Raw genomic sequence first — 25728 nt, 5'->3', positions numbered from 1 at the left:
GACACATTTCAGTATGCAAATGTGCTACAGTATTAATGCCTCAGTCAGACAAGGCAATAAAAAATTTGCCTAGACCTAAATGGATAATCCAGATAATCCAGCTACTGTAAATGTACAGTAGGCACCTTTTTATGCTTAATTGGTTACTACTGATGGTTTATAAACCATATTATAATTAGGACTGTGTTATTAATTGAGATAATACACAAATCATTTAATTTAGTCTAATGCCACAGAAGCTGCATTTTTACTTCTTTGGTCTCCAGTCTTACAAGCCCCAAACTTTGTAAGTTTTCACAAACGTGCAGGATTGAGTTGTCACAATGTAGAGATGGGGAAGGTGTGACTTCTGACCTCTTAAAATGCTCTGTTTCTTTAAATAACTAAATGTATATGAAATGTAATAGTTTTTTTTATTTTTTCATTTCTAAGTAGCTGTTCGGAGATAAATAGAAAACATATTAGCAGCTTTTTTTCTAATAAAGCATAAAGAAACTCATGCTACCAAATTAGAGAGAAAATGCATGTATTATACCATGGTTAATCCATAATAATTCACTTACCTTGCATAATAGTGCATACCTACCTACTGTCTCTGATGCTATGGGAGGCTCCTGATTTTTAGGGTCTCTTCTGCATCCTGTCCACTTTCTAGTGAAGCAGGCAGGATTGCATGCTACTCCCTAGAACTTGTGGTAACCATAGGTAACAGTCAGTGATAAATAGCTGGATAACATAATTTAGCTCCACCCCTTCATGAAAGGCCCGTGAATTGCAGGTGTTTTCATATGTTGTGGGAGGAGTCTAATGATGACACCATTTGGCCCTGCCCACTGAAGTTCCCTGCAGGCTTCTCCTTAAGAGGCTTACAAAGTATGGGATAGCGTCATAAGTATTACGATATTTAACCAGTAGACAATGTAAATGCACTGCTTCTAAAACAGGATATGAGGCACACCTAGATTTCTGGTGCAAATGTCAGTTCATCATGTGAGGTGCAATTACAAACAATACCCCATTGTTCAATGTATCTGGTCTGTATCAACTGAAAGCCCATAGTAGTGGTAAAAGTATAGCCAGGTTTGTTTGTATCACAAAGCTATCAGAACAGGAATATTCTTATTATTCGTTTAACCATTGTGTTTTATATAGTCACCAATATAGAAAACCAGTTACAGTAATGACACAACAGAAAGCAGAAGCATGTGTTACAGCAACTAATTACATTGCCATCATTGTTTAAATCATTGTAGAAAAAAGTGCATAACACTTTCAAATGTAACACTTAAATTGTAACCCTTAAGCATATAAGGTACTGTAGATCTTTCTTTATTCTTTAACATTGGTCCCTGTACTAGTGGAGCTTAGTGAACTACAGTAGGGTTCATTTTGAAAAAAGCAAATGAACCCACTGTAAAAGTATGTTTTTGCAATGAAGTTAACTCAGACGAAATGTAACCAAGGCCCAATTTTTGTGATGCAGTAGTGGTGTTCAGTGTACAACTGTGTCATCCCATAATATGCAATTCTAAGAGATTATGGTTCCAGTCTCCACTGTTGGCTGGTTGCTGCGCTTGCTGAATAATGGTACTCTGAAAACCGGGCAGTGAATGTCCTGCAGTAACTAACCAAATTGTATTGTAGTGCAACTAAATGTGATTTTTTTTTTGTAGGTAGACAATTGTTAACTACATGCCTCATACATTGGCGGCAGGCTCCATCAGAACGGGGCATGCGAACGACTCGTGCGCACATGCCCCATTCTGCGGGCTGGCGAACGGCAGTGGATGGTGATAGAATCGCCAGGTGCAGCTCTAATGAGAGCTGCACCATCTGTATCTGTTACATTTGGGATGTTACATTTGACATCAGAGCCCAGATCTGAACATGTGTAGTTTGGCTTCTGCGTTTGCGCAGATCTAAAAACACTGGAGATGCTTGTAAACGGTGTTTATGTACATCTCTGAATTACGCCTCTAATGCCACCAAGTTGCATGCCTTTGGTGGAAATGAAGGATCTGTATTTGCTATATGGTTTAATAGTATAGATTTTGGTACTCTTTACCTAGCACGGCGCCCATCGCGGGCATCGCGGGTACATTTATGTCTGCCCGCGACGCGACCGACGCGATGCCCACGATTTCCCATTGAAACCCATGTTAAACATGGACATCGTGTCGGTCGCGTCGCGGCCGGCTATAAATGTGCACACGATGGCCCCGACGCGATGCCCACGATTTGCCATAGGAATTAATGTTAAAAGACCCAATGGACACGATTTTCATGTTAAATGCCTCAATGGACCCGATTTTAGCATAGGAAACAATGTTAAATGGGCCTTAGAGGCCAAATACTTACCCTGAACTCTGAAATGGCCCCCCCAATTTTTTACGCCACCCCACGATCAACGTGAACCCGAAGCGTGGCGAGCGCAGCGAGCCCACGAGGGGCGGCGGTACGCGTCCTCCGACCTTTTCATACCCCCACTATCCACGTCGGCGTGGAGTTGAGAATAGAATAGTGTGGCGAGCGCAGCGAGCCACCGCGCCCGAAGCGTGGCGAGCGCAGCGAGCCCCGCGAGGGGACGCGGATACCTTCACAGGTAAACGCGTCCCCTCGCGGGCTTCACAGGTGTCCGCGTCGCCACGGACACCTGTGAAGCCCGCGAGGGGACGCGTCTAGCTGTGAAGGTATCCGCGTCCCCTCGCGGGGCTCGCTGCGCTCGCCACGCTTTGGGCTCGGTGGCTCGCTACGCTCGCCACACTATTCTATTCTCAACTCCACGCCGACGTGGATAGTGGGGGTATGAAAAGGTCGGAGGACGCGTACCGCCGCCCCTCGCGGGCTCGCTGCGCTCGCCACGCTTCGGGTTCACGTTGATCGTGGGGTGGCGTAAAAAATTGGGGGGGACATTTCTGAGTTCAGGGTAAGTATTTGGGCTCTAAGGCCCATTTAACATTGTTTCCTATGCTAAAATCGGGTCCATTGAGCCATTGAACATGAAAATCGTGTCCATCGGGTCTTTTAACATTAATTCCTATGGCAAATCGTGGGCATCGCGTCGGGGCCATCGTGTGCACATTTATAGCCGGCCGCGACGCGACCGACACGATGTCCCTGTTTAACATGGTTTTCAATGGGAAATCGTGGACATCGCGTCGCGTGCGGGCATCTTTAGCCCGCATACGACGTGACCGACACGATTTTTTACCTCACGATGCCCACGATCAAGATCGAGGGCGCCGTGCTAGGTAAAGAGTACCTAGATTTTTAATGGTATTATTTTCTTAAGACAAACAGAAGACCACCCTAGGGCGGTCAGATGGGCGCTGATGTAGGGTGTAGGGTCAAAGTAGTGCTGCTACATGAGGGACTGAGTAGGTCCCTAGGTTAAAGAATAAAAAAGGGGAAAGAAAAGTAGCACTCACCAATGAGGAATTAAAGTAAAAAACACATTCAATATACATATAAATCACAATCTAAATAAAATTACATAGACATATACATGAATAAAAATCTCGTTCACGGCCCTTTGTTAGCCACTGTATTTAGATTGTGATTTATATGTATATTAAATGTGTTTTTTACTTTAATTCTTCATTGGTGAGCGTTATTTTCTTAATACACTACAAAATGTTAGGTTTCAGAAAGATATAAAGAACATTTTAACTCTGCATTGTGTGTTACTTTACTTCAGAATGTCATGGTTCTGATAGTCCAAATTAGATTTTCATATTTTTATCATGTTGCTTAGTTTCATCTTTCTTCTCTTCTGATCACTGCATAGGGTTTATTAATTATAGATTTCATCCTGAATGAGCTCCTTAATTACACGACTATATGAACTTTGCTTTGCATGTCTTTAACGGTATTGTAATTTACATTACCTCTTACTCCTGTGGTGCGCACAGTCTTACTGTGCTTCAATGTTAGTGAAAAGTAGAACGTGCCATAGAACATCAAGAATAAATACACAAAAGGCAGAGCATTATGACATTTCAAAGGCTCTGTGGGTAGATAATAGTACTTATTGTCACAGCACGTTGCAAACATAACTGTCTAGAACAATTTCACTCTACTTATACAGTACATAGCATAAATGTGTACAATAATGAGTAATGTTATTTGCTGACCAAGATCAGCTCAAAATACACTTTGTTTATACAGTATATATACAAGAATTCTTTCCTCTATAATATTGAAATTGCAGCTATAACAGTTGGGTATTTTAAAATGTACAATAATTATTTTTTTAATGAGTAAGAATTCAGAATTAGGATATTTTTTATTCATTTATGCCCATAATTACTTTCCATGGGATGAATAAAGCCAATAATTGCAACTGCTTGTGAACCTGTCAAGAAGTAATTAGATATACTACCTAATTTCTCATCTAGTACGTTTTGTTAATAAAGTTGATATATATGAATCAGATACCAAAAGCTGAATGTTTGTTCACTAATTTGCGCATACTGAGATGAAAACTCAGGGATAAGACTGTACATCTAACTGTTCAGAATTATCTCCTGAGCTCATACAATAGCTGGAAAGATAATGAGATACAGTTTTAATAAATGGTACACTTTCTCCAGATCTTCTTTTGATGTCTCTTCAAAAATAGGTTCACTTCAAGTTTGAAACTATCATGTTCACAGTGTGTGAGTGTTATTCAATCTATTGGTAGAAAGTATTTCCCAATATAATCTGTTACTGATGTAACTTTTTTAACATTCCAGAATCCATCTATGCACAGGACACGCAGGTATCCCTTAAGGTTAGAAGAAAAAAGATTTCATACACAGAGAAGGAAAGGATTTTCACAGTTAGGTCAATTAAGATTTGGAATTCACTGAGAGAAAAGGTTGTGATGGCTGATTTAATAAATATATTTCAGAAAGGGTTAGACCCTTTTTATTGGAGAAAGCGATGTAGGGACAGAACCATTAACAATAATTATAATGCATAAGTAGACCCAATAGGATAAATATCAGCCAAGAGTACATGGAGTGCTTTAGAGGGGATACTATAGTTTCATTTATAATAATAAGTTGAACTCAATGGACTTTTTTTCTTTTAAAATTCACAAACTATGTAACTATACTAGGTATGTGCGAGTTCAGATTGGAGGAATCCGAACACCCCCAATCCGAACCCGCACTCCGAGCATGTTCCGAATTCCTGCCCAGACTCGGAATGCAGGTTTCCAGGAGATCCAGAATCCATTAAAGGGGCGGGCCTCCGGATGCCATCTGCACTCCAGTCTAGGAGAGTGAAGAGGCTGCGTGTGTCCTGGCCGCCTGCTCGCCTGCCTGCCCACCGTCCTGCTGATACTTAGTAGTTATTACTACTAGTACAGTGATAGACAGCACTCAGTGCTGTAGTGTATATAGGCCAGTCCAGTGATAGTGCTGTGCTGTATAGGCCAGTCCAGTGATAGTGCTGTATAGGCCAGTCCAGTGATAGTGCTGTATATAGACCAGCCCAGTAAAAGTGCTGTATAGTCCAGTCCAGTGGCACAGCCGTTAAAGTTCATTGGAACTGCTGCATAAATCCAGTAATGCTGCCATTAAAGTCCATTGATACTGCTGCAAAAGTCCAGTTCAGTGATACTGCTACATAAGTCCAGTCCAGTGATATTGCTGCATAAGTCCAGTCCAGTGGCACTGATGCTAAAGTCCATTGGTACTGCTGCATAAGTCCAGTAATACTGCTGTTAAATTCCAGTGATAGTGCTGCATAAGTCCAGTGCAGTGGCACTGACATTAAAGTCCATTGGTAGTTGGTACTGCTGCATAAGTCCAGTAATACTGCCATTAAAGCCCAGTGATACTGCTACATAAGTCCTGTCCAGTGGCACCGACATTAAAATCCATAGGTACTACTGCATACATCCAGTAATACTGCCGTTAAAGTCTAGTGATATTGCTGCATAAGTCCAGTCCAGTGGCACTGACGTTAAAGTCCATTGGTAGTTGGTACTGCTGCATAAGTCCAGTAATACTGCCAGTAAAGTCTAGTGATACTGCTAAATACGGTAAGTCCAGTCCAGTGATATTGTTGCATAAGTCCAGTCCAGTGGCACCGACATTAAAGTCCATTGGTAGTTGGTACTGCTGCATAAGTCCAGTAATACTGCCATTAAAGTCCAGTGATACTGCTACATAAGTCCAGTCCAGTGGCACCGACATTAAAATCCATAGGTACTACTGCATACATCCAGTAATACTGCCGTTAAAGTCTAGTGATATTGCTGCATAAGTCCAGTCCAGTGGCACCGACATTAAAGTCCATTGGTACTGCTGCATAAGTCCAGTAATACTACTGTTAAAGTCTAATGATAGTGCTGTATAGGCCAGTACAGTGATAGTGCTGTATAATTCCAGTCCGGTGATAATCCAGAAAGATAACGGAGAACCAAAATTTTTAGGCTAAAATAGTGAAAGAACAAGAACCATTTCCTCCTAGTGCTGAAGCTGCTGCCACTAGACATGACATAGAACATGAAATGCCAGCAACGTCGTCTGCAAATGCCCAATGTCATCGTAGAGGGCATGTAAAATCCAAAATGCCAAAGTTTAGTAACTTGAAAAAAAAATGAATGTAAATCGTTTGAGAAGAAACGTAAGCTTACCAATATGCCATTTACAACACAGAGTGGCAAAGAATGTTCATTACTAGTGGTTCAGCTTCACATGACAATGTGAGCCCTCCTCCCCCTGCTAGACATTTTAAGAGAGTTAAGCTGTCACCATTACACAGTTTATGCCTCACCTGAAATTTGTTTATAAGTAAATGTTTATTTCAGAAACTTTAGCTACAGTAGGTGTTACATCTTCTGTCAGGATTCTGTCCTGGCTGTTGCCAGGCAACAGTTGAAGCTCTGGCAGGTCTGCTCCTGTGTGTTTGCCCAAACCTGTCACAATTAGCTCATTACTCAGCTGCAGTTAATCTGTGTTTCAGGAGGCTTGTGTTTTTTCCAGCCATTCTGATTGGTCCATGCTCCCTATATCTTCCCGGTCTGCCTCTGTCCCAGTGCTGGTGATAGCTCATAGTTGTGGTGTGAGCCCTTGACAATCGGCCCTCTGCTTTAATCCCAGTTTGTTCCTAGCTAGCCTCAGTATTTGCTCCAGCTGTGTCCAGATAACCTTAGTATTTGTTCCAGCTCATGGTCCACTCAGACTCAGTATTTGTTCTAGCTCTGCTTCTTGCCAGTCTTCAGTGTTTCTCCAGCTCTGTTTTCTATTCACTTTCTGTTGTGTTTGTCAATTACCCTGTCTATTCTCTTTCCAGTTCTGGTACTAGTTCCAGTTTCTCAATTACAGATGGAGCAGGCTCCCCCACTGCTTCCCCCGGTGCCCCTCGCCACCCCGCCATCTCCCCTATCCCTGTCCATCTCCTGAAACTGGGACGCACGTGCGTGTGAAATGGACCGCATCTGCGCCGGTGATCACCAGCGGAGACATGCTGACGATCCCGGGCCAAGGATCAGAGGCGCTCCATCTGTATTTTGCTTCTGTGTTCTCTGCTCTACCCATCTCCATCAGCCTTTGTCTAGCTTTTATTATCTGTTGCTAATCATTATCTCACTCTCCAGCCTCTCAGCCACTGCCTCCTCTTTGTTATCTTACAATACCCTTCCTAGTTTCCACCTTGTATTTATAGTCATTCTCCAGTCTCATAGTGGGAACCTCCTTCAAGCCTGCCTTTTTTTTGGCAAACTGCCATCCTAGATGGGCCAAGTGTTTGTGCAGCCCACTTGTATCGCTTAGCATAGTCATCCAGCTACTTCGCTGCAAACTTTCAGCCTAAAATCAACACTGTGAGATGTTCAGGATAGACTGGGAATGAGAGGAAATTAATGTTATTGAGGTTAACAATAGCGTAGGAGCAAAAAAAAAAAAAGTCTGCATTCTAATATTTAAAAAAAAATAATACAGATCCAAAACACAAAACATGAAACACTGAAGGGTGTTGTTTTGGAACAGATCCAGATCCAAAACACTGCCGAAGATACAGATCCAAAACACGTTTCACAAACACTAAAAGTGGCCGGTGCACATCCCTAAACTATACTACCAGTGATATAAATGGTAATTTACCAGACAATAGGCCTGTGACTAGAAGCCCTGTAAGAGGGGGGGAGGGGGGGGGGGGGCATGTGCAAGCTCTGATTAGGTCCCCTCCTCTCCGGTGGTGCAGTATACTCTGGCATTGTGTCAAAATCTATTACATTGGAAAAAAGGCATTTAAAAGGGGACTTGATCAATATCTACAACAACATCAAGGGCCAATACAGGTAACTGTCATGTGATCTGTTTGCCATAAGGTCTATGCACAGGACACAAGGCCATCCCTTAAGGTTATAGGACAGGAGTTTTCATACCCAAGGCAGGTAAGAATTCTTTACAGTTAGAACAGTCAAGATTTGGAATTCACTACCAGAAAAGGTTGTGATGCCTGATTTAATTAGTATATTTAGGCAGATAAAAAAATCCAGGGATACAACCATTAATAAAACTGTTTGTTGGGAGGTCCAGTAAGGCAATTAACAACCATAGAGCACAGGTATTCTGCCCAAAATTTGTCTAGGGATATACTGTACAGTATAAGAGGGTTTTAGCTAAGGGACATTATGGTACAAATTAAAAAATAGTTGGAACGCAATGGACTTTCTGTCCAATCTGTTTTCAATCTCACCAACTATGCAACACTATTATGAAACTATGGGTCTTATTTTGATTCATTCGGTATGGAGGACCGATGTTTAATGTCTGCGCATGCACCCACGGCGAACTTTCGATTCGCCGGGTGCACGCATCCTACACACTGAGGGAGGGGGGGCGGAGAAGGGCGGGCGTTCCCATGAGAACGCTGGGCGTTCCCAGGATAATGAGGCTGTGACAGACATGTGGGGGGTGGGCAGCTGACATCACCGGATTTCAGCTGCCCGCCCATTCCTTGCACAGGTTGCCCGCAGTTTAGAGTGACTATGGGCAGTATTCAATGAGAAAAATTCGCCATGTTTTATGGCGAATTTGTGCTTTTCTCGCGTTGGATGGAGACTTTTGCTCTCAAAAAGCGAACAACCCTATTCAACGTGCACTTCTCGCCGTCTTTCTGAGTGATTTTCGCCGAGTCTCTCCGTGTAGCAATTCTCCATCTTTTCATGGAGAAGTGGAATGTGAACCTTTTAAATAAAAGGTTTTTGGTTTTAATTTTGGTGTAAAAAAATCAGGAATTTTATTTTAAGAAGGGGCATGCTATTTTTATTCATGTGCTTATAGCACATGAATATATATTTAATTTAAAAAATATATATATTTTTTTTATTTATTTTTTTACACAGAGCAGCCAGCAGGGGGCCGGGAGCCGAGCCGCTCATTAGATATTCATATATTCACTGCACCCGATCGTTACATATGCATGATCAGGAGCAGTGAATATACCCGGTCCCCTGCTGGCTCTGGAGGGGGGGCAGCTTGTGCTGCCTGGGTCCCGGGGAGCCCACCTCCCCCCACATACGTTCTGGGGCAGGCAGGGAGACTTCAATCTCCCTGCCGGCCACCGTCCCACGGCTCCCTGCTCGTCCGCTGCAGGGGTTAAGATTCGCCGTGAGGGGCTACTTGCCCCTCCGACATTGAACACGGAGAGAGCGAGTGGCAGCCAGCCCTCCGGAACACAGCGGGTGTGAAGCGAATCCTAAACAGGATTCGCTGCACACGGTGATATTTCTCACTGAATACTGCCCTATATAACTGCATGGGAGAAATCATTCGATGGTCGGCGAACATTGAATGATTTCTCCCTGCTTGTGAATGGATGATTATGTAAATAATCCATTCACAGCCATGCGGGGGGGGGGGGCACAGCGTGCGAGGGGGGTGGCCAGCACTGCAGGTGGAGGGCTGTGTCTGATGGACTTGTAAGGCTGCGAATTTCGCAGCCTTGCGAGTCAATCAGAATAAGGCCCTATATCCATCGCTCCCTTTGCACTCATTATAGATACCCAGTGTTTGTAATCTCAACAAAACAATGACTCCTCAAATGGTGGTTATTCTCCAGTTCTGACACTCCTAGCTCCTTCTAACAAGTCTCTTGCAGTCCCTTTGGTCATTTCCAGTTCTGTTGTTCCTCATATCATCTAGCAAGCCATGACCAATCCAACTGGCTATTCATGGCTCTAGTATTCCTTTGCTTCCAACAAACACATTCTGGATGACCCAGTTAGGGGGCTGCACCTGCATCAAAGCCCATACTTCCTTGTGGGGGTTCCTGGTGAAAAACTCCTGGCATGCTAGACTCATTATATTGCAGTTCTTGTATAAAAAAAATTCTAAAGGTCCATTATCCAAAAATTATTAATATAGATCACATTCATAGAAGGACTACTAGACATACTGTACCTGTACATTGATTGCACAAGACTTCTTTGCAAGGAAAAAAACAATACAGTAAGAGGATTTGTAAGTGGAAGTCCCTATCTGCATCTACTGTTCCTCTCTCCATATCCAGCAAGTTTGAAACAGATAGTTTGCTTTGCTTTGGTCCATCGAGAGGCCTCTAGTGGTCACTGGCAGTACTTTAAATTAGAGGTGAAGAGTATTTCATATATATAGTAGATCAGCGTTTCACTTTTTTTTTTTTTTTTGTGGGAGTGTTTGCTGCACTTTCACAGTTGACTGCACTTGAAAGGTTTACTCATATATGTGTGAGACAGACTTGAGGACAGTGCTGTCTTTCCCAAGGATTCTAGGGGCCCACCCCCTCCTTTCTTGTCCCACCGAGGTATGGAAATACGTCCAGGGAGTAAGCACCTGCATGCTTGTGCAGCCTCTGTGCCAGGGCTAGCTCCTTTGAAAATTCAAAAGACAGTCCGGCCGCTGATTGGCTGAGACTGCTCTCTCTCGGACAAGTTCTGCACTTTGAGCAACAGTCAGCGGGCTGGGCCTGGGGGAGGGGGGGTGGTGATGTTGGGGGGCTGTAAATCCAACATATATTTACCTAGAATTGTCCCCCTTCCATTTCACACTTCCCTACTTTTGGGATTAATTAATTGGCTTTACCTCTTATATTTGGATTAGATTTTAACTGTATGAGAATATTCATCAAGATCCTGTTACTTTCATATCCGGCAAGTGGTTGCTTTGGATGCCAAATTACTGGTGAAATTCAATATTTCTCCAGTGTGAGGACAGCTGTTCTGAAAAAAAACAGCTGTGTCTACCAGGTTTTACACTGGAGATTATGATGCTAGTTAGTAGCTTTGGAATTTTACTTTGACAAATGTTGACGTGTTAGTTTACATACATGAACTGAGGTTATACTGGTGCATGGAGCGGGCCAGTACAGGCAGTACAGGGAGAGATATGAGGCCTTTTAATTGAGTAATATTATTAGTTATAGTGTTCTATTATTCTCACTTTAATTATGGTATTTTTGAAAGGTCTTAAGCAGCCCATACACGTACCAATTACCCGGTACTTTTTGTGCTAAAATAGCATCGCATCCCATGCACAACGCATGCACAACGATGCTATTTTAGCACAAAAAGTACCGGGTAATTGGTACATGTATGGGCACCTTTAGTACAATATGTTTTAGAATAGATTGTGATTGTTGTAAGTTGTCCATAGTTATTACAGTAAATACAGCTCTATGAAGCTGGGCTATTGTATATCGTTTTAACAAATTTTATTAATGAGATGCCAAGGATACATGTATGAAAAACATAAAAAGAATGTAAGATATAAAGACATTATAACGGTCCAAATGAGTACAATCAACACAATATTGAAGGATCTATGTAAAGGTTTGACAACCTGGACCAAATATAGAGGCATCTCTTTTTGGTTTTAAGGGTGATATTATATAATACTTATAAACAGATATAAATAATACAAGATATATACACATACATACATACATACATACATAAATTACATATATATATACTTATACACACACATACAAACATCTACTTCTAAATATCTATATCCATGCATACATACACCTATAAAATTACATAAAAATACTGTTATAAGTTACAGAAACCATAATGAGAAAGAATTGGGCTATTGTATATCATACTGTATATCATAGAACTGTTTTCATACTGGGTCCAGCTCAGTTAAGGCTGATAAACAATGTCTATGTCGACAGTCAGTAGGTTGACGCCATATGGTCAACATGGTGAAACGGTCGACACAAGAAAAAAGGCAACATGCAGTTTTTTGGTACTTTTGTTTTTTGCTTTTTGTTTCTTTACTATCCATGTGGAAGTGGATTGGGAATGGCAAAGTGGAATGTGTGCAGCGGTATCAGAGTGAGGCCCCTGGCCGGAAGCATGGAGAGCAAAGTTCTCAAGTGTGCCACCAGAGCTAAAGATGTCTTAACTAGTTTACAGCCACCACCACCATTCACATGTTATTCACTGGTCTCTTGTGTTCATGTGAAGGCCAATGTACAGTTTTTGTAAACTGTGGGGACCAGTGCACACACACTGAGCAGCTTTCCCCCTGTCTGGTGCGGTCAGTGTGTGTGTGTGTGTGTGGGGGGGGGGGGGGGGGCAGCTTTGCATAGCACAGAGCAATGCAAAGCCATCCTCAAAGCCACTCATCCGCTGGTAATACCAGCAGATGTGCGGCTTTCCCAGTGATGAATCGGGAGTGCACATCAGTTCTCACCGCTCATTGCCGGGCCATACACATTGGGAAGCTTTGAGCTGAAAGCCGCTCAAACTTGCTGTTTTGAGCGACTTTCAGCTCAAAGTCGCCTAGTGTGTATGGGCCTTTAGACAAAGGTTCATCGCTTTGTGCAATTATGTTTGAACTAGGCAATATAATAGATTACAAAACACATGCTTGAATTTGAGTTCTTTACAAGTAGGTAACTGCATGCAGTCATATTAATGAAAAATAGATAGCCAAGATCAAGTTAGTTAAAAGCTTATCCAAAATCACTGCACACTCAATCATTCTGTTACTTGCAAATGTCATTCTGTGACTCAGACTCTAAATCATTTCTAACAAGAATAACATTGATTCTCTACTGTGATACAACCACTATCCACTTAGGAAACGAAATGGGTTTACAAATACAATTACTACATTTTAAATGGATGTGCAAATACACTTCTTTCAGTTTAGTTTGACATATTCCATGCTAACACGGATGCTGACAGTTGACACAATGATGCTGACACACTGATGATAACACACAGATGTTGACACACTAACACACTAACATACCTCCCAATATGACCCATTCCAGGAGGGACGCAATGCTCTGTTTTGGGAAATCATTCTTAATTAATGATTGCCATCACCTGTGTTGAATATGATAGTTGATAAGACGGGATTGGTATGAAATCCCAGCGGTCGGAATCCTGGCGTTCAAAATCCCGATGCCGGAATCCCAACTGCTGAAATCCCGTCAAGGGGGGGGCATGGATCGCCCCCCCCCCCTTGCGGGCTTGCTGCGCTCGCCATGCAGCGGGCCCGGTGCCTCGCTATGCTCGGCACTCTAATTTATTCTCCCTCAGTGGGTGTTGTGGACACCCACGGAGGGAGAAAGTGACGGGACTTCGGCGGTCGGGATTCCGGCATCGGGATTTTAAACGCCAGGATTTTAACTGCATCCCGATATGACAAGTGTTTCAACCTCTCAAAATACTCCTCCCCCATTTGGTTCCTAAAACACTATCCACTTAAACCACCAACCAATCAGCTCCTACCTGTCATTTTTCAAACACAGACCATGACATGGCACGTAGGAGCTGATTGGCTGGTGGTTTAACACTCTCCACTCTACATCTTTCTGATGTATGGCCACCTTAAGACCGGTCTTTTTGATGTATGGCCACCTTAACAGATGCTGACACACAGATACACAGACAGATGCTAACACATGAACACTGACACACAGACACTGACACTGTGATGCTGACACACTAACCTTTGACACAACGGCGAGTGAGAGGGGGTGGAGACACAGCTACCAAGTTTTAAAGTGGGGGTACAGCCTCCGGGTGAGAAGGGAGGTGGAGACACAGCCACTGGGTGAGAAGGGGGGTGAGAGCTTTGAGACGGGAGCAGCTGCTGGGTGGCAGAGAGACGGGGGAAATGTTACATGAGGTGTTACACAGTATACAGTATAACAGGAGTTCTATGAATGATGTTTAGCTCTCAATTTTATTCACATATTAGAAACTACTGCATTGTATTTTCTCTCCTCATTTTAAAAGTACATTCTGTGATGAAACTTCTACAGTGATAATAGAGTTTTGTTCAGTCATTTTACTGAAGCAGTGGTGTAAGACATTACTGCAGTACTGTAGATCACATCTTACCATATTGTATTGTAGTGACAATTGTTACTGTAAAACTTCAATATGTTTGTTTTTGAACAATATACATTTAAAAAAGTATCTAAAAAGTCTAATATTCAGGTGATTTGCAGTATTAGATATTTATCAAGGTTTATTGAAATGTACTGTGTGGTCCAGTAGCCAGTATAAGCCCTCCACATTGCATGTGCTGCCCTACCAGGGAAGTGCAGTCAGGGGAGGCATTGTCATTAATGATTAACATAATAAAATATTACAAAGAAAATACTTATGACACATAATATGTGTCATAAGTAAATACTGTATAATTTTATAATAATTTTTACCCCATTATTTTAAATTATTTATTGGTTTCGGAGGCCCCGAGAATAGTGCCTCTGGCTGTCAATGTAAAAGGTCCAGAAACAGGGGCAGACATTGGACGAGGCTGTAAAAGCCCATTTAAAAAGCTGTATAAGAGGCACCTATAGAATTGCCTCAGTGAGAGGGTTGTGCTTTCTGCTCATATGAAAGCACACCCCTGGGTCACAATTCTCAGTCACACTGCACTAGCCAAGCTGCACATCCCCATTCCCCACAGCCCAGGCTTGCAGCTACCCGGGCAGTGCCTCACCAATTACTGTCGTCACCACATGCCACTGCTGCCTACATGAATGCATCTCTGTAATACAATCATATAAAATTTCTGTATGGCTGCTGGGCACACTGTGCAATTCAACTGCTCATATCATGTCAGAAAGTGACATTTATGAGGAGATAAGTATTGTCTGGTACACACCAATCCTTAATTGAGGATATTTACTTTACAACATCAGTTACAGTAATAATAGTTATTATTGTAAAAAGATATGTGCCTGTATCTTGTTGCATGATTTGCAAAACAATTAGAAATACTGGGATACTTTATGAACAATAGTCGCCTCCCTGCATTATCCAGTCTCACTAGGTAAAAGTTTCAGTCATTTACATGTATAAACAAGCGGGAATGTTTACACTTAAAATAACAATTTATTGTAAAAAAATATATTAATAGCACTTAAAATGGCAAAATTGATACTGTATTAGCATAGTCTGAATAAGGCAGCACATTGACATTGGGGGGCAGCACAATATAAGGGTTAGTCCTTATAGTGTCTATATGGCAAAGAGTCTTTTGGACTGAAAATTGTATGTCTCACCGCTGGAGGATTGGATGTAGAGCAATCACTATGTGGGTCCTCTCAATTTTGCGGCCGAATATGTTTAACCGCTGGGGTCTCCACATTGGGGGAGTCCTGTGTCTTCTCCAAAAGTGAGCAGCCAAGGATGGATGAATTAGAAGCCGCAGGAGTGATGACTGGTACCGGGACATCCGTTCTCTCCTCGCTCTGATGCAGTGTTTTGCACTTTATATCAGCAATGGAATAGTTGCCAAGGAATCTGGGGTAAATGTCCAAGTATCTGTTTGGTGCTTTGCCCCCTCTCACCGACGCGTTTCGCTGGTATCATACAGCTTTTTCAAGGTGGAAAAAAAAGCTGTATGATACCAGCGAAACACGTCGGTAGGAGGGGCCACAGCACCAAACAGATACTTGGAAATTTACCAAATATTCCTTGGCAACTATTCCATTGCTGATATAAAGTGCAAAACACTGCATCATAGCGAGGAGAGCACGGATGTCCCGGTGTCAGGCATCACTCCAGCAGCTTCTAATTCATCCAACCTTGGCTGCTCACTTTTGGAGAACATACCAGGACTCCCCCAATGTGGAGACCCCAGCAGTAAAACATCTTCAGCCGCAAAATTGAGAGGACCCACATAGTTATTGCTCTACATCCAATCCTCCAGCGGTGAGACATACAATTTTCAGTCCAAAATACTCTTTGCCATATATACACTATAAGGGCTAATCCTTATATTGTGTTGCCCCCCCCCCCCCCCCCACATGCCAATGTGCTGCCTTATTCAGACAATATGTTAATAAAGTATACATTTTGCCATTTTTAGTGCTATTAATATATTATATACAATAAATTGTTATTTTAAGTGTAAACAGTCCCACTTGTTTATATATGTAATATGTAAGTATATTGATAGAAGAAAACAGCACTCTCAAATTTCCTGAGCAACAGCTGGGGTGTCCATATAGCTCAGACCACAATCCATAGAGGCCAAATATATCCAAACAGATACGGAGCGCACTCACCAGTACTGCTTCAGGGATCCAGGCTTATGCAGTCTTGAAAAAGGGTCATGTGGTGTCCCGAAACGTCGACCTTGCCTTGAAATTTTAAATGGATCAATAAAAGTTTGAAGTTTTATCTCAAGTCTGGTGAGTGCGCTCCTTATCTGTTTATATATATATATATATATATATATATATATATATATATATATATATATACATAGGCGTGCGCAGCACATTTTATTAGGGGGTGCACTGTCAAAGCGGTGTGCCTAGTACAACCTATTGGGCATGTCTAACACCGCCATTAGGTCTATCTAACACTGCCAATCAGGCGTGCACTCACTACAATATAAAATGTCTCTCAGCCACACCATTATATCCTGCATATTTCAGTTTTAATCTTCTAATTACTCTGTGTAACAGTACATGCAAATAAAGTCAAAATCATATCTGGATGACATAGATATGTAGTGATATGATAATGGTGTAATACAATTAATAATGCAAAACACACATTATTGATTGATGGGCGCTTGTTTTAATGGAATACAAGTCTAAAAAGCAAAAGCCTTTGGTAAAAGGTATTGCTGGTATTACTAGCAGCAATAAGTGTGGGGGTTTGGGCACAGCATTAGGGGGTGCCTGTGCACCCTTAACACTCAATGTGCGCACACCTTTGTATATATATATATATATATATATATATATATATATACATCGAGCACTGCTTATTTCTTTCCTTGTGCAAAGTAGTTTTGTTTGTAAGTAATCTGCAAACTTTTAATCAAAATATTTTTCTTTTTCTAGGATTGTTTCCTGCAGTTCTCAACCTTGCTTCCAATTCCATAATTACAGCAAATGCCACATGTGGAGAAAATGGACCAGAAATGTTTTGCAAGTTAGTAGAGCACGTTCATGGGCAGCCTCAGCGACATCGCCAGTGTCGTATCTGTGACCAGAATGCCGCCGATAAAAGCTGTAAGTTTCAAACCAATTTTTTTTTATGTCAAACTTTTAAGTATCGAGCAAAAAAGTCATCCAGTCCTCTCACCCACATCTAGAGACTCTCTACCATCTCCTCCACATCTAGAGACTCTCTACCCTCTCATCCACAACTAGAGACTCTCTGCCCTCTCATCCACAACTAGAGACTCTCTGCCCTCTCATCCACAGCTAGAGACTCTCTGCCCTCTCATCCACAACTAGAGATTCTCTACCCTCTCATCCACAGCTAGAGACTCTCTACCCTCTCATCCACAGCTAGAGACTCTCTACCCTATCATCCACAACTAGAGACTCTCTGCCCTCTCATCCACAACTAGAGACTCTCTGCCCTCTCATCCACAGCTAGAGACTATCTACCCTCTTATCCACAACTAGAGACTCTCTACCCTCTCATCCACAGTTAGAGACTCTCTACCCTCTCATCCACAACTAGAGACTCTATGCCCTCTCATCCACAGCTAGAGATTCTCTACCCTCTCATCCACAGCTAGAGACTCTCTACCCTCTCATCCATAGCTAGAGACTCTCTACCCTCTCATCCACAACTAGAGACTCTCTACCCTCTCATCCACAGCTAGAGACTCTCTACCCTCTCATCCACAGCTAGAGACTATCTACCCTCTCATCCATAACTAGAGATTTTCTAGCTGTGGATGAGAGGGCTGGATGACTATTTTGTTCTGGGCCTACTAATTTGACTATTGAGCCATTGGATAGAAAAGGAGATTCCTTTTTCGAGACCCACATATACAAAATCTGGTCCCCTTCTTCTTCTCTCATCTGGCCTTTATGTCATTTTATGTTTCATAAAAAATCCTATCTGATGTCCTGTCTGATTTTTTGATATCCTGTTATGCCCCTGATGAAGTGGTAGATGAGAGATATTTTTGCTAAATAACATGCTATGTCCTGTATGGATTCTGCATCTTATTTGAAGCCATGAACATTCTCCGACATCGGATACACAAGAAAGGCAGTCTATATTCTTTGTGATTAGTGTTAAACTAAATTGCGCCTTGAATAGGCACTTCTAGCTATTTTTTTGTGGACAGTTATTTTGTTTGTCAAGTACTGGGTGGTACTTTAATCTTTTGTTGCGCGCCATCTAATATTCTCTCTCTGTACCCCTTCCTTGCCCCTTACTAACAGGAGGGGCTCATTAGAGGAGTTGCTGTCCAATTTACCTCTGTTTAGTGCAAACACTGGGACCCTCCCCTGTATCATCAAATATACTCAATTATTTGCCTATTTTTCCTTGTCATTTAAATTAATCCTAAAGTGTAAACACATGGTTGAGTTCGACTGGCAATTTTTAAGTTTTTAGTTAAATTGGCATAAGGGGGAAACAGCAGTGGGCTTAAGTCATCCAACCATATTGTGGCTTATAGCCTGCTACCCTATTTTCCTTTGTCAATCTTGTCAAGCAGCTGTTTGTCCCTGTGCACTTCAGATTTTATAACAGGAGACCAAAGGTTGTGCTGGTGCAGAAGGTGATATAATGCACATAAACCATTCACAAAACAAATGAGCAATGATCTTGATTGAACAGATAAATGGAATATATTTATTTATGTCCAGTCTCTGAACACCTCATGCATGCCATGCTGCGCAATGTTATTTTGCAAAATAGATAACCTGAAGTGTTACATGGTGATATAGCACTTCTGTAATATAGTCTAATAATATAATATGTAATATACTGTAGTATCTCACCAATCAATGGCTTATGGGGAGCTTACCCCACATTTTCCTGTCCACGGAGCTAACACTCATCTGCTCTGAGTCTGTCTCTTAGTTCTGCACTGCTACCTACAAGTAACTGGTGTTTTACCCTAACTCCAGATGGTTATGGTAGCATGAATTCATAGTACAGTTGGATTCTGTATTGTAGAGTATTGGAGAGAAACTGGAGAGAGATAAAGTCCCTGCCAATCATGTTGTAATTGTAATTATTCAAACACAGTCTAGCATGGTAGCTAGAAACTCATTGGCTGCTACTTTGTCTAGCTCCACTTTATCGTTCTCCAAAACATATGGAACCAAACATGCATGTACTGTATGTGTGATGCTTGTGATGCTGAGTTATACACATTTCAAACACATCTCCACTTGTAAAGGAAAGGACATAACTGGGCTTTAATATGGCATTCTCGTGTAAGGCAATAAGAAAGCACACACCAATAGAATGGTGGGCTTTGCAGAGTGGGATGAAAGTTTCAATACAACTTTTTCTAGTCATATCATTAGCATCTTATATAGGCTAGTACTGGGGTAGCCAACTCCAGTCCTCAAGAGCTACAGTACCAACAGTTAATGTTTTCCAGATCTCCTCACAGGATCACAAGTGAAGTAATTAGCTCCACCTGTGGATCTTTTAAAATGTGTTAGTGCGTAATGAGTGCACCTTTGCAGCAGTTGGGTTGACTGGAAAATGTGAACTGTTGGTAGTTCTTGGGGACTGGAGTTGGCTACCACTGCACTAGTACATAAACAGTGTGTAGGTTCACTACAGAGATCCATATTGCTCTACATATGGGCATGCATATATTTGTTTTCAATGCACACAATGCAGGAGGAATAACAGTATGGCATTTTCTGCATCAGACCCACCAAGGACACCATTATCTCATACTTGTACCTTCAGATTGTGAACAGCTGTTATCTCTGCCTTACTGTAAATCATACTTACCTACACGCCCATAACCTGTCAAACCCTCCATTTTTTGGGATAGTCCCCTGCACCCTTGGAAAAGTGGATGTTTACACAGGATCCTGACACTTCCTAGTAAAGTTGGCACTATAGGGAGAATAATGCCAGTGATCATCGGGCTGTATGGAGAGGGCAGGGCTAATATGTTATCTTTCAATTATAATTATGTCCTTTGGCCACATCCCTTTTCTTATTAGCGCAATTTGCAACATTTTATCCATCAAGGTATTTAGAGTGAAAACATCAGGTTTGGTAGATAAAGGACATTTCTTGAAGGTTGAAAGGTCACAGCAAAGTGGCATTTACTGGAAAATGTCAAAAGCCTTCTACTTTAATGCCAAACTTAAGGGGTGTACACATGGGCTACAGCAGGGAGCTGCCAGAGATAAGCCGGTGGCTATCCCCATCAGCAGCTAATAGACACTGTAGCATGTAGCAAGAATATTCTTGCCTGCAGTGTCTATTTGGCTGGGCCATAGTAACAGCACAGAGCCACGCATCGCTACTGTCCGCTGTGTACACATGGGGTAATTCAAGGATACATTATAAGTGATGTTGACTATGTAGTCAAACTCGCTTAGATGAATCGCCCTGTGTGTGTACACGGCTTTAGGAATTTGCTGTTTACCTTCTAACTCATTGTTTCCTTATACATGCTATAGATAGAAACAAAGTAACTTTGCAATGTTCTTCAGGAATTAGAAAAAAAACTGTTTATGTACATTATGCATTATATAATTATGTTAATAGAAAACATACAGTACAAAATAGAGCTACTGTATAAGGGCTAAGCACTGTGCTAATATAGGCACAGTTCATTGTGGGACAATACATTTTAGAGGTAAGAACCCAGGGGTTTGTAAAGGCTTACAACAAAGACAATTGTGTGCTAAAAGTTCTATTACACTATACAACGGTATAGAATCCAGTCACTTTTAGCAAATCTATTGTAGTTTTATATAAACACATATAAAACGTAAAGCTGTTGTGTACAGTAACTGCGACATCATTGCCAAGAGTTAATGAAGGATATATTTCAAACCGCATTAACCACATTAACTTCTCAGCATTGTCCTTATGGAAGATATCATTTCTGCTTCATTTCAAATGCCAACAATTGATCAGCGCTTCAAATTAATTAGGATTATGTCTTCATAAAGGGGATTACTGTTAATTGTTAATATTGCTACCATTTTCATTACATTTCATACCATACATATGACCTGAAATGGTTGGTATGAGATTTGTAAGGCATTTTTATTCATCCTACTGTCTTATACGCTTCTGACAATCTGTTAAATGTACTTGTTCCTAACAGCTTTGATTGAAAGCATCCAAATTCTTAATTTGTACTATATTGCATTTCAAATCAAAAATGCAATGTGTGTTTGTTTATACACTTATAGCGGTGGCACTATTCCAACTCTCATTTATATGTGACTGTTACTTTGATATGGAAATTTCAAAGTAAATGGAATTATGAGTGTTCCACCTTCTCCAATATTTCAATTTGGCACAGAGAACTGTTTGAATTAAATATTTTCCAGCATTGATAGGTCCATATGCCATGATGTACTCTGTAGGACACTTCTGGAATAAAGGGAACAAGACATAACCACACAACATCCAACATATCATCAGCATGCATAAGATTTAAATAATAATAATAATAATAATAATAATAATAATAATAATAATAAAGAATGTTAAGGAGTACTTGTCTATACCAGAGCCTAAATTATCAAAAAATTGCTGCAATAAAATAATTCAACTAACTTGAAATGTATAGGTATTAACATAGGGCCTGATTCAGTGAAGTATGGTGTTGCACAGTATGCGTATGCTCTGCAATACTATGCAAAAGCTGTGAGAGGCATCTTTTGCAAATAAACACATCTTGCTACATCATGCTAGAGAGGCCAGTAAATCTGTGTCCAAAACACTCAGATACTGTACCTGCATTAGCGCACCTACAAAATGCGGCAGATATGCTCTTATTTTGTAAATACTCCCTGTCGCGACACCCACCCTGCCCCCAAATGGTCACAGCCTTTCAATCAAACTGCAGCTTAGGGGACACTGTAACTGTCGTTGCAGACAATGATCTGCACATGCACAGTAGGCTGCAAATTCACAGATCAAAAACCATCAGAGTTGGTATGTTATCGGGTTTGCATACATCACTGATTTGGGGTGACAGGCAGGGGCGGATTGACCATAAACCTTAAAGGGAAGATTCCTGGGAGGCCGACACACCTGTGAGGTCACCTATACATACAAAATATGTAGCCCCACCCCCCTCTTGTCTCCCACATAAATTACCTTTGCCAATTTGCAGAGTACCTGGTGCTGCAAAAAACTAATCTAAGGCGGGCACCCATCTATCTCCATTGGGACATCTGTTAAAACGACAAGAGTATGTGCTATCTGAGTGTGTAACAATTTCTGGTGTTTCAGGGTTCCATTGGGGTGGGTAAAGTTGTGATATTTGAGGGATTATGGTAATGAGTTGTTTGTCTGCTTGATGGTGGATTTGGGGAATTATTTGAATTGTGGAGGTTTTGGTTTTACACAAAAGCTTAATGGTCTGAGGGCCACTAGACTGTTAAAGTATGTTGCAACCAACGGCTTCCACACAGGTGTAGTGAAGCAACAATCTCACCTATTTTGGTGTTGGTTCTGCCTACTTTGGATTTGTGCCGCCCACATAAGGCCACTTTTAGATATCTTTTTCAGGGCCACTTTCAGTTCCCAATCCCACAGGCATTAGTATTTGTCATTACAATTAGACGGTAAATTGGCTAATTTAACACAAATCTACTTCCGCTGGTTAATTAAAATAAAGACTCCACAATGAATCTATATACTACATTATATGTACATTGACATACTGCTTTTTTTTTTGTTATTTGTAGCGCATTATCCAATCACACATGCCATCAATGGGAAAAGATCCTGGTGGCAAAGCCCAAGCATTAAAAACGGAATAGAGTATCATTATGTGACCGTTACACTGGATCTCCAACAGGTAAGCGATATTACAGATTTTTTTTATCTCAGTCATTGTTATACTAACTGTAAATAGTACAATATGGTTGGGCCCGATTCACAATGTCATTCACACAATAAAGATGTTGACAATGCAGATGTTGACAGAACCCTGATTACTCGTATGGTGCATGAGTTACAGTACATTGCATCTTTGCACAAAGGCTGCTGTGATTGTGATGTATGGTATCAAAAGTGTTGTGGATCAGTGTCTTGGACAATTGGCTGCCTTTACATTCAGGCGCACAGGTGTACACCAAGGAAGGGCTTTGAAGTGACATTTGCATAAAGTAGCAGATGGGCCAACACCAATAGAAAGGGTTTTTGATTTAAATAATTACAGTGTCTAGATAGACAGTCAATAGGTGGACCAAAATGTCTACACATGGTCAACAATGACAAAAGGTCGACATGTATAAGCAAAATGTTGACATGAAAATGGTCGACATATGAAAAGGTCGACATGGTCCAACCTAGGCCTGATTCTGGTTCACTTGCAAAAGCAAATTCTCTCTGTAATGGACAAAACCATATGCACTGTAGGTGGGGCAGATGTAACTTGTGCAGAGTGAGTTAGATATGGGTGTTATTTTGTTTCTGTGTAAATACTGGTTGCTCTATTTTTACACTGCAATATAGATAGCAGTTTGAAGTACAAACCCGACCCAAATCTAACTCTGTCTGCACATGTTACATCTGCCCCACCTGCAGCGCACATGGTTTTGTCCACTAGAGAGAGAGTTTGCTTTTGCAAGTGAACCAAAATCAGGCCCTATATGTCATTCGATCCCACAGATCGTAGCGTGTATACCCATGATATGTGCAAGTCACTAGCAACATCCCCATCGGCGATGTAGCAGGCCGATGGGGGCCGATGGGGGATGTTGCTAGCCATTCTGCAGCATATCACATGGTCCTTCCTCTCATCCTTCTGAACTTGGCATTGTGTACGTGAGCACACACAGCAGGCCCATAAGGAACAGTGGAGTCTGGTATGCCATCAAGGGAACAAAGGGACAGTACAGCACAGTCACTATTACCCTGTCCAACTTTCATGCTGCCTGGAGAGGCACCCACAAAGAAAGGAGCAGGGCACATTCTTTGATGCACTTAATACCAATCTCCAAGCTTCCAATACTTTCTCAGAGCTTATGTATGTCAGTGCCATGATGTCACATGCACCAGGTGCAGGGGGGGAGGGATAATGACACTGGTACTGTATGTGTCCCATTAATATTTGATTTTAAGTTCAGTGGGAAAGCTTTCCTTTGGTGACAATATGTCCTGTCTGGGAAATGACTACACTACCTGTATTATTGGGTTATGTTATGTGGGGAGTTGAACAGTAAATTTGGCTTGTGTGCTTATTGACTATTGCCCTTACCATTCTTTATTGTAGCCACAATTTCTTACATGATTAATTTGTTAATAATATGTGACATAATTTTTAACACCAGCACTGTTGTCTATTTTATTTATAATATTATGGTTTAATAGTTTTAACAAGTAACCTTTAGGTGCAGTACAAATAACTCATTAGTAAGTTTAATAATATTGCTTCAAATTCAGACCAGCACACTCTTCGGAGTCTTTAGTACCTACAATTAACTCTAGCAACTGATCATGGTTCCCAACAGATGACGGGGTGTCTGATAAATTACATGCTTACTATTGCAAAGTTGAATGCAAGGTCACTTATTAAGCTAACACACAGAGTGCGATTTCCTATCTGAGGAAGACACAGCTGATTTAGATGAGCAGATTCAGAGCAGCAATGACTGAAGCAGAAAACTATCAGATAATTCAAGATAAACCCAATGGCAGAAACAATACAGATTGGCAATGCTCTGTAACAGCATACCTCCCAACTGTTCAGATTACAGTGGAACAGTCCTGCTAATTGGAGACTATCCCTCCAAGGGGCAGATTAAGGTCTGTGGGGCCCTGGACAACAAAATGGTGAGGGCTCCCACAGACACCACCCCCCACAGACACATCCCCCCCGCAGACACATCCCGTCTCGGTATTGCCCCATCCCCCCATCTGCAGACACATCCCCCAAGCAGACACATCCCCCCTCGGTATCCCTCCCTGCAGACACATCTCCCCTTGGTACCTGGGCAGCACTGGGGGTCCCTGCAGTGGTCTGAGCAGTCAGCGCTGTGGTCCCTGCAGTGTATGGGAAGTTAGCACCGGGGTCCTGTCAGCAGATGGGAACTAGAAGCGGTATTGGCTACTATTTCCCAACCTCTCCAGGGACCCCGCCGCTGACTTCCCATCTGCGGCAGGGACCCTGACGCTGACCATCCAGACCGCTGCAGGGACCCCCTGCCCGTCTGCGTTGCGCCAGCCTGCCTGAACCCCTCCGATCCCACTGCCCAATCATGGGGCAACAGGAGCCCCACACCGGCAGCAGTGACGGTGTGGGGACCCCTTATGTGTGGTCGCCCCAT

General features: G+C 41.9%; 1 protein-coding gene across 1 annotated transcript in view; it reads left to right on the top strand.

Moving 5' to 3' along the window:
* Positions 1–25728, top strand: part of LAMA2 (laminin subunit alpha 2) — a 727667-nt gene that overhangs the window by 144743 nt on the left and 557196 nt on the right. The window contains exons 2-3 of the mRNA XM_083176751.1: positions 17320–17490; positions 23143–23255. Coding sequence (XP_083032877.1) covers positions 17320–17490; positions 23143–23255 — 284 coding nt within the window. The remainder of the gene's footprint in view (positions 1–17319; positions 17491–23142; positions 23256–25728) is intronic.

Source organism: Crinia signifera, chromosome 3 (genome assembly GCF_055691185.1).
Source record: "Crinia signifera chromosome 3, ASM5569118v1, whole genome shotgun sequence".
Lineage (NCBI taxonomy): Eukaryota > Metazoa > Chordata > Amphibia > Anura > Myobatrachidae > Crinia > Crinia signifera.
The sequence above is the reverse complement of the archived record's forward strand: the minus strand, read 5'-3'. Positions and strand labels throughout refer to the sequence as shown.